The sequence below is a fragment of the Diadema antillarum genome, unplaced genomic scaffold (assembly GCF_040938485.1).
Source record: "Diadema antillarum isolate AM-2024a unplaced genomic scaffold, OU_Dant_1.0 seq00001111_RagTag, whole genome shotgun sequence".
Classification (NCBI taxonomy): domain Eukaryota; kingdom Metazoa; phylum Echinodermata; class Echinoidea; order Diadematoida; family Diadematidae; genus Diadema; species Diadema antillarum.
This window is the reverse complement of record NW_027271927.1, coordinates 344591-363241: the sequence shown is the minus strand read 5'-3', so window position 1 is coordinate 363241 and position 18651 is coordinate 344591. Positions and strand designations below refer to the sequence as shown.

The 18651-nt window shown below is 37.0% G+C and overlaps 1 protein-coding gene across 1 annotated transcript in view; it reads left to right on the top strand.

The window, feature by feature from the left end:
- Nucleotides 1–18651, top strand: part of LOC139743836 (gamma-aminobutyric acid type B receptor subunit 2-like) — a 168067-nt gene that overhangs the window by 126217 nt on the left and 23199 nt on the right. Inside the window, exons 2-13 of the mRNA XM_071654292.1 lie at nt 5742–5879; nt 8242–8412; nt 9096–9197; nt 10894–10959; nt 11761–11952; nt 12550–12783; nt 13360–13420; nt 13910–13993; nt 14432–14582; nt 16061–16196; nt 17005–17112; nt 17590–17712. Of these exons, the coding sequence (XP_071510393.1) occupies nt 5748–5879; nt 8242–8412; nt 9096–9197; nt 10894–10959; nt 11761–11952; nt 12550–12783; nt 13360–13420; nt 13910–13993; nt 14432–14582; nt 16061–16196; nt 17005–17112; nt 17590–17712 (1560 nt within the window). The 5' untranslated portion in view covers nt 5742–5747. The remainder of the gene's footprint in view (nt 1–5741; nt 5880–8241; nt 8413–9095; nt 9198–10893; nt 10960–11760; nt 11953–12549; nt 12784–13359; nt 13421–13909; nt 13994–14431; nt 14583–16060; nt 16197–17004; nt 17113–17589; nt 17713–18651) is intronic.

The following is an 18651-nucleotide window of genomic DNA, read 5'->3' as shown; positions in this document are numbered from 1 at the left end:
ATCAACGTGCACATTCTTCCAGCAACGTAAATTATAAGGACATGTTGTATACATTTAGGGGATTCTAGCGCTATGAGAGTCCGCGGACTTGCAAAATATAATCGTTATGATGTATTTTTCATTCTGTAAAACAGAAGAGGAAACCATGATGGACATGTGTGTGCGTGTGTGTGTGAAACAAATGGACAAATAGATAGATAGATAGATAGATAGATATATATATAGATCTGATGGATGGATAGACAGGGAAAGATGGATTGAGGGAGAATAAGATAGTGGTCAAAAAGACAGATAAATCAATGTCAAATAAGTAGACCCGCTGAGTACGGTCCCTTCTTAGACCTCCCTGCCAGTTGAATTGATGCCAGTCTTTTAATCCTTCTTTGCAGTATGGGAGTTAGAATTGGTACAAGTTTCAAAGGAGACCTCCGGATGATTTTCAGATTTTTTTATATTTAAACAACTATAAGTTAGTGATACTGAGGACAGAGTTTCAGAATTTATGATAATTGAGATGAAGAATAAGAATATTTTCAAAATTTAGAACAAATTGCAATGAACAAGGGTGATGACATGGCAGAGTCACCATAAGAATGCATGAGTTGGGGCTCAGGGAAGCAGAACAAAAGAAGAAGGCATGCATAGATTATACACAGGTGAACTTCCAAGCAAGCGGTATTGTAATGGAATTATACTGCTACATTTCTGAAATATGTGAACCTCCTATGTCATCATCCCTGTTCAGTGTAATTTGTTTAAGGTTTTTCAAAGTATTATTTCTCTGCTCAAGAGCCAAAATAAATATACAAAATTAATCTATACATGGAGTTTTCGATTTATGTACTACACTGTGTGAAATCATGAAAAATCGTCTGGACTGCCCCTTTAAGTGTGTCTCAGACGTATATTAGGATAGTGACATCAGCACTTTACCTCTTTGTTGTTGTTTAAGTGTTTTTGCTGTAGTTATTTATCTTTTTTTTTTGGGGGGGGGGCATTCATCAATCCACATGTCCATGGATATCTAATACATAAAAGTGCAGCCATCTATGGAAGACAGAATTACCTCGTGTTGCAGGACGCATTATTCTCAAGCACGTCATAACTTATTCAAGAGTATCTGATACACCAATTATAGCGCCGCCTACGGTGATTGGCGTCGATCACGTTACCGCTCCTGTCTCGAGTGAAAGCCGTCTGCCGAACCCGTGTGGAAATGCGAACCGTGCCTGGATAGCTCTTGAGTAGAACTCCGTGGAACCCTTGGAGCCTTTTCGCGCCAAAGTGCGTCTACTAGTGTATAATAAGTGCGATCTCGTGAAAACCATGAGAGGTCCGCGTGTTTATTACTTCAGATATACTTAAAGATACAAATCTGGTTATTTCAAAATATGTATAACAGATCTAAATGCATTTTTGGTTTCTTTCAAAGAACATTCATCCGTATTTGAGACAACAAAAAAAAAACGTCAACATTTTCATTTGCACGCATAAAGTAGACAAAACATCAAACATAATCAAATAAATAATTCTGAAGATCAAACAAAAGCCTGACAATACCAAATTTGTTTCACTAAAGTCTTTCCGTAATTCTTATAGAAACACAATTATATCTCACTTAACATTCTCTATAATCAACACCCTTTATTTAAATGTCATAATCAATACAACTGTCCGGACTTAGCGACTTGAAATGTTTCGCATTAAAGCTGCTGATGAACAAAAAACACAATCAGAATATTTTGATAACTTTACTAATATGTAAAAAAGCACCAAACGTTCTTATTACAACATATATTGAGTGCGGCATCTGTTGACATCGGTGGATACCTTATGAAGATAAAAATAACGTAGTATGTTTTCATACACAATTATGATAGGGAGACATTGCATTACTAAAATTACAATATCAATGGCACAAGCGACCTTTTGCAGAGAATTTGTGTTTCCTTTACGTTTTCAAATACGATTAATTTAATCGCATGCTTTACTGCAGTGAGCATTGGTTGGTGCACAGTTCCAACACACTCTCTAAAATGGTAAATTCATATCTATTCAAGATATAGAAAGACTGGAAATGACAAAAGGAATCGGTACAAACATGAGGTCATGGCAACATTTTGATAAAAGATGTTAGGATGACAACTTTTTGCAGAAATGACATTTCGTATGTGGAAAACCTATTTTAGATTAACCCTTTTCTTTTTTTCTCCTCGAAAGTTGTGAAATTCAATTCAGAGGACTAATTAGATATATGGATCCATATTGCTCGTCCTGATGTGCTGTTTGCTTTTATCGAAATACCTTATCCTGCCCTTGAAATGTTTCTATAAATTCATAACAAAGCAGCTTCAAAGAAAATCGAGATAATTGTTCCTTCTTTTTTAAACCTACGTTATATGTGTAGACATACTTTCAATAGAAAGTGTGCACTGTTTTGAAGAGTGGTGCTTCCGGTATTATTCGATCAAATAACACCTGTAAAGATGTACGGTAGCGGGTGGAGAGAAATTGATTTGTGTAGGAAAACAGGTTGAAAGGAAGTTGAGATGGAAGAAAAATATGTAGGGGCATTGTCAGGTATTAGTTTAGTTTCAAATTGAGAGGCTTGGAGAAGCATCACAAAGCACGTACAATATTTTAACATTTCACTCACACACGTAGCTGGTGACTAATCCCTTGGTTCGTCTAGACTAACGCCTTATGTATCCCCTTGTTAGCATGATATCATGAAATATCTTTATTCATTTCATTTCGTTTTATTACATTTTCAACAACACAACCAACATGAACAGATTCATTTATATGTTAATTGTAATACATACATAAATAATATGTCATGGCATATCTTTCGAAAAATACTTCTCACGTTCTGGGGAATTACTCAATGTATCACAACGTCTTTCGTTTTTACTATAATTACACCTTTCTTTCATGTTTCTTTCACTGCCATCTACCGAGTATTATTATCTTTGTGTTCAAAGAATGGCGATTCATGTATGATTTCGTTGTTTTAACCAAAGGTCTTAAAAAGACGTAGACAAGATTTGTTCCTTGGTAGCTTATCAAAATATTTGTCCTGCGCCATCTTTAATTACTTAAATAAGTGACACACCTTCTTTCTAATCTCTCTATCATTTCCTGTCTGTGCTTTCTCCCTCTCCAACCAACCTCTCTCTCTCTCTCTCTCTCTCTCTCTCTCTCTCTCTCTCTATCTCCTATCTCTTCCTCTCTTCCTCCCTCTCCCCGGTATCTTCTCTCTCATCCCCTATTCCCAATTCATTCTCTCTCCTTACTCTCCGATAATTATGTTGCCTTACGAAGTCCAGACGAGGAATTTTACTGTAATTAATTTCTCGGACCCTTGTTTGTTTATTGACATAGGTGATATTATTTCTTTAGCCTCGTTGACATGATAGGTTGACCATTATTTTATTGATGTTGTTGTTGTTTTCTACCCCCCTTTTTTTTTCATTCTCTTTCTCATCTCAATCTGCCGAGACGCCACACTATCTCGCGGGCTCTGGAAGCTCATTACAGGGCTCACCAAATCTTAAATTGCAACCTCCTCACCAGGGGCAATGACCTTTATACCCCCGACTGCAATAATTCCAAATCGCCGGCTGTCTACCTAAGGGACATCTACATAGACAAACTACTTTAGTCGAAGAAATATACCTGCTGTGGTAATTGTCAGAGAACTAGCGAAGGATTAAATAGAAGATGAGTGGGAGAGAAAGTAAGAGAGGAACATGAACGAGGTAGAGAGAGAGAGAGAGAGAGAGATAATCATGGTAAAAAAGAAATAATGTTAGTCCGCCAGATTTGTCTTGCTCCTTGGGGATTATGCTTGGCATATACGGGGTTCGGTGGGGCTAGGGTGAAAATGGTAGAGTCAGGATTTGCCAGAAGTGCCATTGACCATTTTTCTTTTATAATATTCATTGCTCACCTATGCCTGAGATTAATAATAGAAAGTTTGGTTACTTTGAATCAAATCTCAAAGCTTGCGTGCTCGTTAAGTTGTTTGCTTATTCGATTTTCTTTCTGCATCATAACTTCATACATAAATTAATTTTCTTTCACTATATGAATTACAATGTACATGATTAAAAACAAAATAAAAGTGTGTATTGCATTATCAATGATTATCATGTCTTCTCAACTCGGGTCGATTCAGACGTAAAGGTCAGTTAGATGGACACACACACACACACACACACACACAGAACAACAACAAACAAGCAGAAGTATACAAAATAATAATTTAAATCGCTAGTTCTTCACATTCAACTAGAGTATTACATCAAAGCTTTGTTCAGTTACCTTGAAATTCTTTCTTTCTCATTTGTATTTGTTTTGTTTTGTTGTTGTTGTTGTTGTTTGTGTTTGTGTTTGTGTTTGTCTTGATGTTTGACTTCATACGTACATGTCTTAGCCCTGAATGTTTTAGCACTGAGCTTTCACCATTTCCTATCCATTACAGTCAATGATGCCAATATGCACACGTGAAATGAGTGTACTGATTCGCTTGTAATCTGTCTCAGTAAAGTTAATTCAATTTCAATTTATTTGACTAATGTTTATTGGATTGTAATGTATGTGACCATAATAAGACGTAATGACTCGTACGATTTACTTCGCGGCCTCGATCTACATTCATCCCTGATTCAATTTATTGGCAGAATAAGCGTTTGGATGCATCGACAGGTTAATTCAATTTCCAGGCCAGTCTTTCCGGAAACATGATCCCACCATCTCATTCATCAGTCGTCCGTCCATTCATACCAATATTCATTTCTTTTCAGAATGGAGTCAGCATACACATCTTTGCAATAATGAGATTCACACAAGCTGGCAATAGACAAAACATAATAAAACGAAACAAAAACAAACAAAATCAACGCGCAGCTTTATGCAAGGTTTACTTCTAGAGAGCCTAGGCTCGCCCCCCTCCCACTTTTTGTGCACCATACAAAGGAATAAGGTGTCACCACTTTGGGCCACCCCCCCCCTCCCCCAACTTTTTTTTTGAGCCCGGAAGTCCGTAGGTGTCACTAAAAGAGAAATAGATAGAGATCTTGAAGTGTGAGCGCGGTAAGGTTATGTTTTTTTTTTTTTTTTTTTCCGCTGAAGACCTTTTTTTTTTTTGCTTGTCAGCTGAAGAAACCCGGCAGTGTAAGGAGAAAGATGAGCTGAAGACATTTTTTTTTTTTTTTTCAGCTGAAGAAACCCGGAAGCCCTGATGAGCAAAGGACTTTTGTTTTTTTGCTTGCTTGTCAGCTGAGGAACCCCGGAAGTGGAATTGGAGAGATGAGCTGAGGACCTTTTTTTCCCTTGTTAGCTCATGAAATCCGGAAGTGTCCCCCCTCCCCCCCCCCCCCCCCACTATTGAAAACGCTTCCGCCGGCTCTGATGGGTGTGGTTAAAAAAGCATTCCTCTTCTATCAATTTTACCAAGTCTCTTTGCTCGCTCTATCTCTTAGTAAAACTTGCTTCCTTCTCTAACTGTCACAACGTACAGTAAACACACTTTCGACTCCTTGTGCGCTGAGTGTAAATCTTAGCGCACAAAGAATAGAAGAAAATCTCTTAACATCGCACACACTGCCAAAAGTTCCTTTTGAGCTTTGACAGAGAAAGAGTTAACCAAAAGTATTGATATACTCATCTTTCATTCTTTGTTCCCCCCCCCCCCCCTCTCTCTCTCTCTCTCTCTCTCTTTCCCAATCTCGATGTAGTGTGACATGGCGACAGGGCTGAAGGCTTTCTTTGAGTCTATGGCAAGACCACCGAGAAAGTTTATGGTGTTTGGAGGGGCGTGTCCGAGTGTGACGTCACCCATCGCCACATCCGTTCATTGGTGGAATCTCGTCCAGGTAAGAACTACGAACACCAATAGGTTTGCAATATTACGCCTTTTCATCATCTCCTTCTCTCTATCTTATTTTGGTCTACTCCCTCTCTCTTTCTCTTTACCTTGTTGAAACCTTGGTCATAACAAGCATTATTTGATATCCATGCAGTATATATCAACTTATCAATCTGGTTATAGTAATCATTTCACTATTAGATTTGTCTAGGTTGGTACTATGTCCACGCCTATCATAAGCCAGTCTGTTTATCGAGATTAGTCACAGTCATCATAACTGTTTCCGACTTACTCTGAGTAGCACACCTACGCAATTCCTAATCCCGCAATTCCATTCTTTCAGTTATAATTTGTTGTTTGACATTTTGAACAACAGCAACATCGAAAGCCTTTAAAGTAGCATGTCATTCCCGACGTGAGGAACAGATTAACTCCGTCTGCAGTTAAAAAAAAAGAAAAAAAAACGAATTTCACTCCAATCCAAAATCACTTTTAAGATCACATTACGATAGGTTTATTACAATCTCAAAAAGACAGCAACGTCGTTGTGTATGAAATTAGATTTTATGTCAAGTTCAAGTTCAAGTTCAACTTTATTTTCATTTCCATTAAATAAACAGGAGAAATTATATTCAATGCATAAACAAAACAAAATTGTAGTAATTTCGATAAACGTACATCAACAAGATACATGTGATGATGAGTAACGACATATAATTGCATTTATAAGGTATATACATATGCATATTACACGAATGGTAATGGAAATGGAGGGTCCCACTAAAAAGCCAAGCTTGTACGATATGGGACCCTCAGAAATATATACATAAAAAGCAAATAATGGCTTCATGAAACTACAAACAAATATATGAAACAAAATCGAAGAAACCAATGTCAACTGACAAGAAATGAAATAACAGGAAAGAACGAAAAAAAAAAAGAAGAAGAAAAAAAAACACGCCATCGTGGACACAAGCAAACAGATTTCCAGGACGTATAGGAGTAGTAATACGCACCCTTGAATGATATTGTGAATATAAGGATTGGGTACATATACCAGAAAAACTACAAAAGCGCGGACATATTAAAAGCAAAGAATAGACACAATGATGCATTGTTCGATGACTGTCATATTTGAGGAGAACTTATATTCGACAGATTATTTTACTCTCATGATAGAAAATAATTGATGTGTAATGATTAATGCATAAAAATAAGTGATTATAGGGGCGCATTAACTGATTCCCTCTAGCGCCTCGAACTATGACACTCAGGATAAATGTGACCGTGCATCACAAAACGAACAAAAAGTCGCACACACTGATTTTGTGTGAGGACTGAAAATAGGTGAATTGGTTTCACAGAGCCGATCTTGACTTTTTCATATTTTCTGAAAGAACAAGTCTTCTTCTACATTATGCTAAAACGTGGGATCATAAAACGGACAGGAATGTGCGTTTTTAGCAATTTTTCTGGAACATTATTTGGCAGAATAGTGTGATTAAGTGTGTCTTGAGAGTCCCGTTTTCATTTCTTAAAAACCTTGTACACACTCTTCACTTTCAAGCTCTATAACTTTTGAAAGGATGGTGCTACTGCTTTGAAAGTTGGCATTAATTAAGGACAGAACATATTAATAAGGCATGATCGATTTCAGTTTAATCTGATAATCCCTTCACTGTTGTTACTCTGGTGGTTTACATCCTGTTTTTTGTCCCATTCATTGCACAGCCAGCACGGCTTGGTAAAGATTAATCGCTTGAATAGACACTGCACTTCAGAGCCTCTTTTCTCAGTTTACACTTTTCCTGAGTGTGTGCTTCCTTTCCTATAATTAGATGGGTAAGGAGAGTCCATTTGATTTGAGTCATACATCATTTTAAAGCTAAAATTCTGCTCTTTCAGAATATGCTCTTAACTAAGATGTCATGTCTGGTGACTTTTTGTCTGTTTTGTGGTGCAGGGTCACAAATAGTCCATGGTATCTCTACTGGTACATTTTGTCCTTACTTCAGTCATCATTATTCTTATTGAGATATTTGCATATATCCCTTTTGTCCCCAGCGATTATCAGTATACCCACTTATGAAATTTTAATAGAATAAAAAAGAACATCTTAGCATGAGGTCCATGCCCCCCCCCCCCTCCAGCCTCCACACACACACACACACACACTCACAAACATGAACGTCTTCATCAGTTAATCAACCTCAACTTCGGTTAAACTATTGAGACTGTAGGGTTTGTCTGTTTGTATGTTTGTTTTATTGATTGCTTATATTACGAATTTCGCCCCTGCCACAGTGTAGGAAAATGTGTCATTCGAAACGCTTAATTGAATGATACTAATTGTTTACCTATAATTCCAGCTCTCCTACGCCGACACTACACCATCCCTCTCACAGCGGGACAAGTACCCGCACTTCTTCCGTACCGTCCCGTCTGAGACCGACATCGGTGCGGCCAGGGTTCGACTGTTCCAGCTGTTCAACTGGACCAGCATCGCAACAATTCACCAGGATACACCTCGATACTCCTACGTATGATAATCACATCCAAATTTTATCTTTAACTTTATTTTGTTTAACTTTTATACAATAATCGCTGTATCGTGTCCTTGCCGTGCACTTTTATGTATAAAGTGATGATATAATAAGAAAAAAAGATACACCGGACACAAATTACGAAAATCATATGATTATAACTACAAATAATAACAGTCTCCCTCTGAAATCCATAAACCAAGAGTAATACCCTCCATGGGACTGGTCTCCGGTGAAAACAATTCAACTATGACGTTGATGAAAGTTTCATAATTTGATGTAACTTCGCCATCAATAATGTGTTGGTAAAAGCAAAGCAAACAAAGGACACACTGTCACTCTAAACGCTAACACATTAAAAAATTGTTTGATAACAGAAGCAGGGTGTAAAACGTAAATAAAAAATGCCATCAAATGATGGGCATGTTTCTTTTTAAAAATGCCCATTTAACACATATCCTTACAGATTCATTCTCATGCATTTATTTATTCATTCGTTCGTTCGTTTGTTCATTAATTTTCGTGTGTTTTGTTTCAATCATTCTCCCATACAGTAGTTCATGTATTGATATGATTTTGTTATAAATTGTTAATTATGTTCAATGCACATGTGTCCGATGATTACTGTTGATTCTTCATTCATTCGCTCCTTATGTGCACTCTCGTCCATCGAACATCAGGCCCAGAGTAAACAGGTCAAGATGGCGGATGATAACGGGGTCCATACCGTGGTCGAGGCAACATTTGCCGATGACCCACAAGCGGCGGTCAAACAAGTCAAAGTACGCATGTCTATCGTGTTCATCGGAGTTTCGAATTGCATGGCTATTTTGTTGGAGATGGGAGTCCATGATATGAAAAGAATAGATTGAGAAAAAAAAATCTATACATGAATTAATTTTAATTTTTTTTTTTGTGGGAAAATAGATCGGAAGACGATTGAAAAAATGAGCTTGGTTCAGCATAATCTCCTGCTCTCTTTCTCTTTCCCTCTCTCTTCCTTTCGCTTTCACTCTCCCTCTTACCGTAATTACCCACGGGATGTAAATATGAGTATTTCAATTCCCGCCACCAACAAACCCCCCGTTTCTTGTAGCATTACAAAATTTATTCCGACCACTTTATTTCCTTTGCTTCATCATTCATTGCGCAATTTAAGACTCTGGAGGAATACACTTTGTACTGGCACCTTCGAGCTTAAAATATTTTCTAACATGGGGTACCTTGGTTAAGAGACCCTGCAGGGTGATGTGTTTGCCCGTGTCTCTTTGTCTCTATGTATTTTGTATGTCTCTCTGTCAGTATCTTGTTATCTGACTGTCAGACTGTGCATTTGTGACCGTGCACCTCAAAACGAACATAAAGTCGCACACACTGATTTTGCGTGAGGACTGAAAATAAGTGAAATGGGTCAACCTAGCCGAACTTGACTTTTTTTATATTTTCTGAAAGAGTGGGTATTCTTTTACATTATGCTAAAATTTGGTATCATAAAACGGGCAGGAAAGTGTGGTTTTTTTTAGCAGTTTATCTCGAACATTTTTGTTAGAATAGTGTGATTAGGTGTGTCTTTAGAATCCCTTTTTCATTTCTGAAAAACCTTGTCCACACTCTTCACTTTCAACTCTAATAACTTTTAAAACGATACTGCTACTGCTTTGAAAGTTGGCATTAATTATGGACAGAATGTGTTAATGAGGCATGCTTAATTTCAGTTTAATCTGATAATCCCCTCATTGTTGTTACTCTGGGGGTTTACTTCCTCTTTTTTTTTTTTTGGTCCCATTCATCGCACAGCCAGCAAGGTTTGTTAAAGATTAAGCGCTTGAATAGACACTGTACTTCAGAGCCTGTTCTCTCAGTTTACACTTTTCCTGAATTTGTGCTTTCTTTCCAATATTTAGGTACGTTAGGAGAGTCCATTTGATTTCAGTTATACATCATTTTAAAGCTTAAAGTCTGCTCTTTCAGAATATGGTCTTAACTAAGAATTCATGTCTGGCGACTTTTCGTTTGTTTTGAGGTGCAGGGTCACCTATGTATTTTGTATGTCTCTCTGTCAGTATCTTGTTGTCTGCCTGTCAGACTGTGCATTTGCTGTGGAAAACATGACACACTGTCCTCTTAAAGGAAGCTTGTCCGTTCTGATGTCGTCATTGATTGATTGATGATTCGATTTTTTTTCACATTTTGTTCACAAGAACAAAAAGCAACTTAACTGACTCATGATGATGGTTACCATTTATGATAATATACCTTTTCTTTCTCTTTCTTTTTTGGTCGTTTATTCTGATAGCTGATACATTTGCTATATATGGGTGATAAGTAGTTACAAACAATGTAGGGGAGCTTATAAACAATCAAAAGCACTGCTTGTATTAGTTATGCTCCCGAAAATAATAGGAAAAAAAAGAGTGGGGCAATTTAACAAAATAGAGAATATTAACCTGAATGGTCATAGTTCTTGTTTTCTCCTAGAGCGCCGGAGCTCGTATTGTCATGGGATTTTTCGACGAGGAGATGGCACGAAGAGTCTTCTGTGAGGTAAGTTAGTAGGATGACGGCAAAAAAAAAAAAAAAAAAACACTTTCAGCCATGCAAATAATTACACATGTTTGATGCAATTCATACCATCTCTTAGACAGGTGGGGAGGGGTTGGGGTGCGTGAAACATGGATCGTTCCGTGTCAAGAAAGCAGGATGATCGTACAATCTAGATCTATTTCATGAATATTGATTGTTTTTTTTTTTTAGTTGAATGTCTGATTGAATTTCACTATATGAACAACATTATCAAGTATCTATAATCACAAATAGATAACAAAATAATGTGAAATATTCTTATGAGATAGCGTTTTCGTATTTTCCGTGTTGTTCAAGGTAGTACAGAATAAGATGCGCACATTAATATCAAATAAGTGGGCTTTTCATCTATTTCAGGTAGCAATTAATATAGGTTAGGCTCTACTGATTTGAGTATTTCATAATTCTTCAGTTGAAGCATTGATAGTATATTTCATATAACGTGAATAATGTTGGGCTATATTTATACAGGAGAGGATTATGAAGGAGAAGGCGGTTCCTTATTCTGTGTAAATTGTTTCATTCGAAATAGAACATGGCAGTTACGCACTTTTAAGAACGAGTTTCCAATGATGTCAAGGAGAATAAGCAGGTTATTTGAATGATATGCACCCACAATACTGATTTATTGTTTGAAATAACATACTGATTTAAAGTTACATTAGAAAAAAAAATAGATCAGTACGATATCCTTGCATCATTGCATCACTTAGAATTCATTGATACATTGCAAATGCGTAAACTACTTTTAATTTCTAACAGGTCTATAAACAGGAGATGTACGGTGCCCGCCACGTTTGGCTTATTCCCGGCTGGTACAAAGCCAAGTGGTGGAGAAAAGCCGACAACAACACAAAGTGTTCGGTCGAGGAATTGGAAGAGGCTGTCAAAGGTTACATAGCAACGGACATCCTACAGCTCAGTGCCAGCGAGGAGACGACCATTTCTGGACTGGTAAGTCGTTTCGTTTCTTATCATAATTATGTTGCTCTTATCGAGAGTGTTATTCTGCTGTTCAAGGCGTATTCTTTTCAAAGTTTAAATAGACGCACGCACTTTTTTTTTGCACCAGGAACTTTTGACAATGTGTGCAATGCTATATGCGTTTTTCTCTACCAGTCGGTACTCAGAGTATACAAAGGGCTAAGAGATCATTTTGTTCATTTTATGCATCTACTCGTCCTTGACGGTGATGCATTTATTATGGTACCTGGCATGACATAATGATGGAATTATAAGGGACTTCTGGGGGAAAAATGATGCATTGCATTACGATCTGATATCGTAAATTGTCAACAGCGTCATTTACTCTATAAAATCATCCTCATAATTGTCACTGTGACCGTTATTGTGGGATATTATCACGCTCTTTGACCAGCAGAACTCAGAATAGACGAGGAAAGGACTCACGTACTAGTACTACTTAACTCTCTGCGTGCTATCTTGTTCATATGTGTGAAATTTTGTGCAAATTTTACTCGTTGGCGCAAAATAGGTTTAAACCTAACAATTGACTCGATGAACCATCCTGTCTTAAAAAAAAAAATGCAGACTCCGTTAGAATACAAGGCCCTCTACGACGCAAAGCGAGCAGGCAACTACTCCGATTACCATGGCTACGCCTACGACGGCGTCTGGGTGATGGCCCTCGCTATCGATCACGTGATCAAGATGTTCGAGAAGGAGAACAACACACAGGCCTTCTTCGATTTCGAGTACGATGACCGGGAGATGCTGGCGCATTTTAGCAAGGCCATGAATGAGACGAATTTCCCCGGAGTCACGGTAAACCTAATCTTTGACGTTCTTATCTATGACCAAAAAAAAAAAAAAAGTTGTTGAAATCGATGATTTAAGCGTTACACGTCATTTCTTCTTATTATCATTTCTTGTACTCGTGTTGGTGTTTAACATGCATACACATGATAAACTGCAACTGATTGACAAATGGCCATACATCGACGTAAATAAGTATTGAATAGATCGTGTTTAATAGATCAGGAGGTCGTAGGTTTGAATCCTGCTCCAGTATGTACGCCGAAGATTTCTTTAATCATGGCTATACTAAAACACTGATCAATTTAGTACTTATTTTCGTCAAGGTAGGACAATTTGTCAAGCAGTTACAATGAAAACATCTCGACGGAAGAAATTGATGAATTTGCATATTTAGCTGTGTCCCGTTTGTTGTATTTTGTCTTGATGCCACGAGGTGCTACAAAGAAAGTCGCTTCAATTGGTCCGTTCCGAGATGAACTGGAGCATGTAAGAGCTATCTACATAACGTGTGTCACCATCTATGTGTTTCGTCTTTGTAAAGTTCATTGTTGTTTTTGCCTTGTTTTGCTTTGCCTTCTTCAGGGTGTCGTTCAATTTCGGGAGGGCGAACGTCTAGGTTGTACTATGCACAAACAGCTTCAAGGTAACACATTGTAGTATGTTTTTATCTAATATATGAATTATATAAAATTCGGAATTGGAAGAGATCTGGCTATGATGCAATAAAACACTCTAGTTATCATTACTCATTAGTATGTGGCGTATTCGTTTGTAGACGTTACATAAGATTGTATAGTGTCAAAACATAGGACTATGATGGTTATTTCCTCCAATGTGACATGAATTGAATACAGTTTGTCATATACCTTGGAAAAAAACGCCACTCAAAAGATAAGTTCACCTTTTCATGATGAATTATGAGATTATATTAGCATATCTAAATCATGCATGTGAAGATTGCATTTTACTTTTTTGCGATCTTTTTGGCGACAACCTGTGATAAGACGTCCGATATTACACGTGCACATAATCATATACTGACAAACACGGCTAGATACAGTGTTTACATTTAATTTAGTATATTATTCTGTACTGCAAAAAAAAACGATCTCTTTCCATGGCTTGATCGCAGAGGGAGAGATGGTGAAAGTAGCAGAATATTACGCAATAACGGACTCGCTCAACCTGTCAACGGGTGCAGAATTCCAGTGGAAAGGTAAGCCCTATTGTGACAAGATCGTGGCAAGATAATATGCTTAAGATCCTTATCAAGACCTAATTAAAACAATAATCATTAGCATAGTAATTGAACTTCAGATTCCTTTCAAAATAATGTTGAAAGATAAATCCCTTTGAAATTAAATTGATTGCCACGTTTAAGACAAGAACGGTTGAAAAATCATATTAGCATTCGTCCCAAACTTATCCATCAGTTTAATTCTCAAAATATTTTTATTTTTGTTTTCTTCTTATTGCATAGTTACACTGTACTCACATATTGTTGTATATTGATATAATTATGCAAGTATTTTCTGAAAAAAAGTGGATATTTAGACGTGTCTCAATGAGATTGAAAGCGAATGAAACAATTACATATGTTTTACAATGCACTGCTTTTGTTAGATTCATGTTCTTGTACACTTTCTCGTCGTAGATGGCGGCCCACCTGCTGACGTTCAGATGAAGGAGACGCTTCTCCTCCGTGTTTCCCTTGTTGTCTTTGTTGTCCTCGCTACCTTGGCAACGGCAGGCATCATCATGGCCGTCGGTTTCCTCATCTTCAACATGAGGAGCAGGAATCAGAGGTGTGGCCTATTGAAAAGCTCTCTTCTCCTTTACTCTATAAGGCCAAATTACTTCTTATGAATGGTGAAATGGGATTGAAACGTTCTGAATTTTTGAAAGTCAGGCAATCAAGTTAAATTTGATCATTGTAGCGTTGGGTCGGCAGGGGAAAAGCAACAACAACAACAACAACAACGATTATTATACTAACTGAACGACAACCTCAATTTAGATATTGAGCGATAAATGAATATGACATTGGGATGCTCAGGTTTGAAGCAACAAATATTATAGTCAAAATACATTCTTCCACATTATTTTCCAGGAGTGTGTACTGAGGAACGACACTAAAAAGTTAAACGCCTCAGCTGTGCAACAACGATGAAGGGGTTTTAAGATTACGCTGAAAATAAGCGTGTTCTTCTACTAAATTAACAATACCAACTTCCAAAACAGCAGCATTGTCCTTGAAAAGTGTGGAGTTCAAAGTGGAGAGTGCGAAAAGACGTTCTAAGTAATGAAAAGGGAACTCTAAAAACATACCCTATCACACTTTTCAGAGAAAATTGAATGTTCTAGAAAAACTGCTAGAAACACAATTTTCCATCCGTTTTATGATCCCAGACTTGAGAATGATGTATGACAATAACTGCTCTTTAAAAAACAAAAATACATACTCAAGACTATGTTGGCTCGATTCACTTATTTTGAGTCCTCCCCACGTAAAATCACGGCGTGCAACTTTTTGTTTGTTTTGTAATGCACGGCCACATTTACCTTTCCATTTATTCATTTTTCTTTCTATCTGTAACTATCTATTAATCATCTATCCATTTATTCGTATATATATATATATATATGTATATATATATATATATATATATATATATATATTTATATATATTATAATTTTTTTATGAAAGCTAACTCTCTTAATTTGAGCGTGGATGCCCATGTGGAACCATCAAGATAGGGCGTGTAATTAACTCCAAGCGGTGTGCATCAAAGGCGGAAATATGTTTTCGCTGTCCCTGGAAGCATTCGGCTTCCATTAAATTCTGCAGCCGTTCATCTTTAAATTGTAGCGCCGTCCTTTCAAGACGATCGTTATGCAGATGATCTACCTAATGCGATTAGAAAAACCGTCGTCACCATTTCTTAAATCTCATGATTTTCCTTTCGCGTTTTCCATCATGTGTGGTGGACCCGATGCGAATGACTAGAGTGGAAATAATTTTGCACATTGGCCCCTAAGAGGAAGAAGAAAAAAAAAATCTTTCTGGGTTAAGCTGTTGGAGTGTGAACACGAAACATTTTCAACAACATGACAAATTCTCATTATGAAAAGCTTTTAACGGTTTCCATTTCAAGTGCAACAAAAATACAAAAGAAGCCGGCTGTTCTTAATCGCCTTAAGATGATTATGACAATTTAACATACTTCGTATTTTTCCCCATTTTTTCTTATGTCATTTTGTCTCCCTCTCTTATCTTTAAAGGTACATCAAGATGTCGAGTCCTTTTCTCAACAATCTCATTATTCTCGGGGGAATACTCACGTACGGTAGCATCTTCGTCCTCGGGCTCGACCACGGTATGGTTGGAAACGACGATTCCTTCAAAATTGTCTGCACGGTATGTATTACATTGTGAAGAGTTCATATCAAACGAATAGAAGGCTGTAATTATGGAAAAGAAATTAAGGAATACAAAAGTATAAAAATACAGGGAAACTCTAAAATCAATATGCAATGATAATAACAATATTAGGAATGTGATAGAATCACGATTTATCTCGTTTCTGTCATAAGTCAAATATGCACAAATCTCACACACACACACACACACCGCCAGTCAGAAATTTTATATGTCAAATTAATATGTCAAAAAGTGGGTTAAGAACCTTATTAGGAACCGAAAATGTGCACAAAAATCGTGTAAAAATCATTCAGAAGGCTTAGACATCGATCTTCAATTACACTTTGCGTCATTATTACTCTGAGAGACATTCTTACCTGGTTCATGCTTTGATGTTCAGGGAATTACGTAGAAAATCCTGTAGTGCTGTCTTAAATGCCTTTACCTCCATTAAGGTAGTGTAAAACGACACAAGGTGTACAAAATCTGCGGCTATGAACAAAAGACAAAAAGATAATGAGAGTGAGAAAGAGAGAGAGAGGGGGGGGGGTAGGGAGGGAGGGCATACAGAACAATAATTACGATGTGAAGAATGAGCTAACTGTATGAGGCAAATACAATTTGTAAATGTGTTTAACAATGCTACTAATTCATAATGTGTCACAAATGGCGAAGAAAATGTTAAAAAAGACAAAAGTAGACAAGAGTACGTAAGCAACAACCAGTTACTCTTTTCCTACAAGTTCATGTTTGAGTGAGCCACGTTTAATATGAGTATTGACCAAGGGAGCATTTCTTTATTCAGGCTCGAGGCTGGTTTCTATGCATCGGCTTCACACTTGCATTTGGGGCCATGTTCAGCAAAACCTGGCGCGTACATCGGATCTTCACCAACATCAAGATGAAAAAGAAGGTATTTAGATTCCGATTGCAGACCTTAGAACCTTAAAACTACGATGAACATTCTGATCAAATCCACTACCTAAAAGATATTCTTCAGCGGGTTTTTTTTCTGTATTTTGTTTTCATCATAATTATGATATTAATATGTCGACTGTGAGTCATTACGTGTATATATTGTTTTCTATTCTCTACTGAAGTAATTTTGATGAATTATATTAATTTGTCGACTGTAAGTCACTTTTTTTTTACATTTTAACAATGATTTCATACCCTTGTTGTACAAGTTTAAGTGTGTATTTATCGCTGTTGTTGTTTTTATATTGAATTCTATATGTATGTCAAGTGGACTCCTTTGAAAATCAGCTGTGCTGAAAGGGCTATCCACCCTACTGCTGGAAATAAATACATAAATAAATAAAATAGAAATAAATCATGACGATTATTTGTTACATCTAAGGTCTAATTCTTTCTCGATATCGAACCACAGGTGATCAAGGACCACCAGCTCTACGCCATCGTTGGTGTCATGCTCGTGATCGATCTCATCATCCTAATCACGTGGCAGGTCTTCGACCCAGTGAAGCCCATGGAGGTCGAGCTAGAGGAGAGGGTAAGAGCCGATCACTTCCGGGTCAGGTCTATAATGACGTGGAGTTGTTTGACATGGACTCCAGACCTCATGCATGAAATGTAGCATAATTGTCTATTATAGAGCATGCTTCGCGTTGATCTGTCTGTGTTTCCGTTTGCGAGCATGTTACAAATATTTCATTGATAATTGTATTCAAAGAAATTAGCAAGTGAAACTATAAAAACCTAATATTGGAATCTTTAGTAAATTGTTCAGAAACCTGATAGTCCATGTGACAGTGATTTTCAATATTCTTATATTCTTCCGGGCAGTACTCTTTAATAGAAACGTCCGTTTTAAGATGAAATACACGACATGATGACATTCATTTAATCCTATCTTGATTGTGCGTTAAAGGGATGGTAGAGTTTCGGTTGGAACTGGGACTTCAGTTTTCCAACCTTTTTTGATGAGTTTTTTTTTTTTTGAGATAAAGAGAAATCGTTTATGAAATTTTAAAGAGAATTTAATTCTAAGAGGAATTCGAAGTTCATGTGATGAAAATTAGTTTTTGAATAGCTGAGATATCCGAAACGAAACAACCCTAATAATAGGTGTGCCCACCTTTTACCAGGATTGCTTTGTTTGAACTTATTTGTAGATATCTCAGCCAGTAAAGAACCGATTTTCATTCAATGAACTTTGAATTCCTCTTGGAATTGTATATTCTTTAAAATGTTGTAGAATTGTTTCTTAGTAACTTGCAAAAAGTTACAAACTTAATCATCTTCTCAAACAATAATATACGATCTCTTGACATCAATTTGAACATTAACATATGAAGAGTTTGTCCATTTTTGAAGATTTTGAAGTACGGTCTCTGTCATAAAGTACAAATAATACCTTTTAAATGATATATTGGTCACTGCATATAAAGGTACATTTTTGAAGTTATGGTCAAAAGAAGCAAAAATTTTC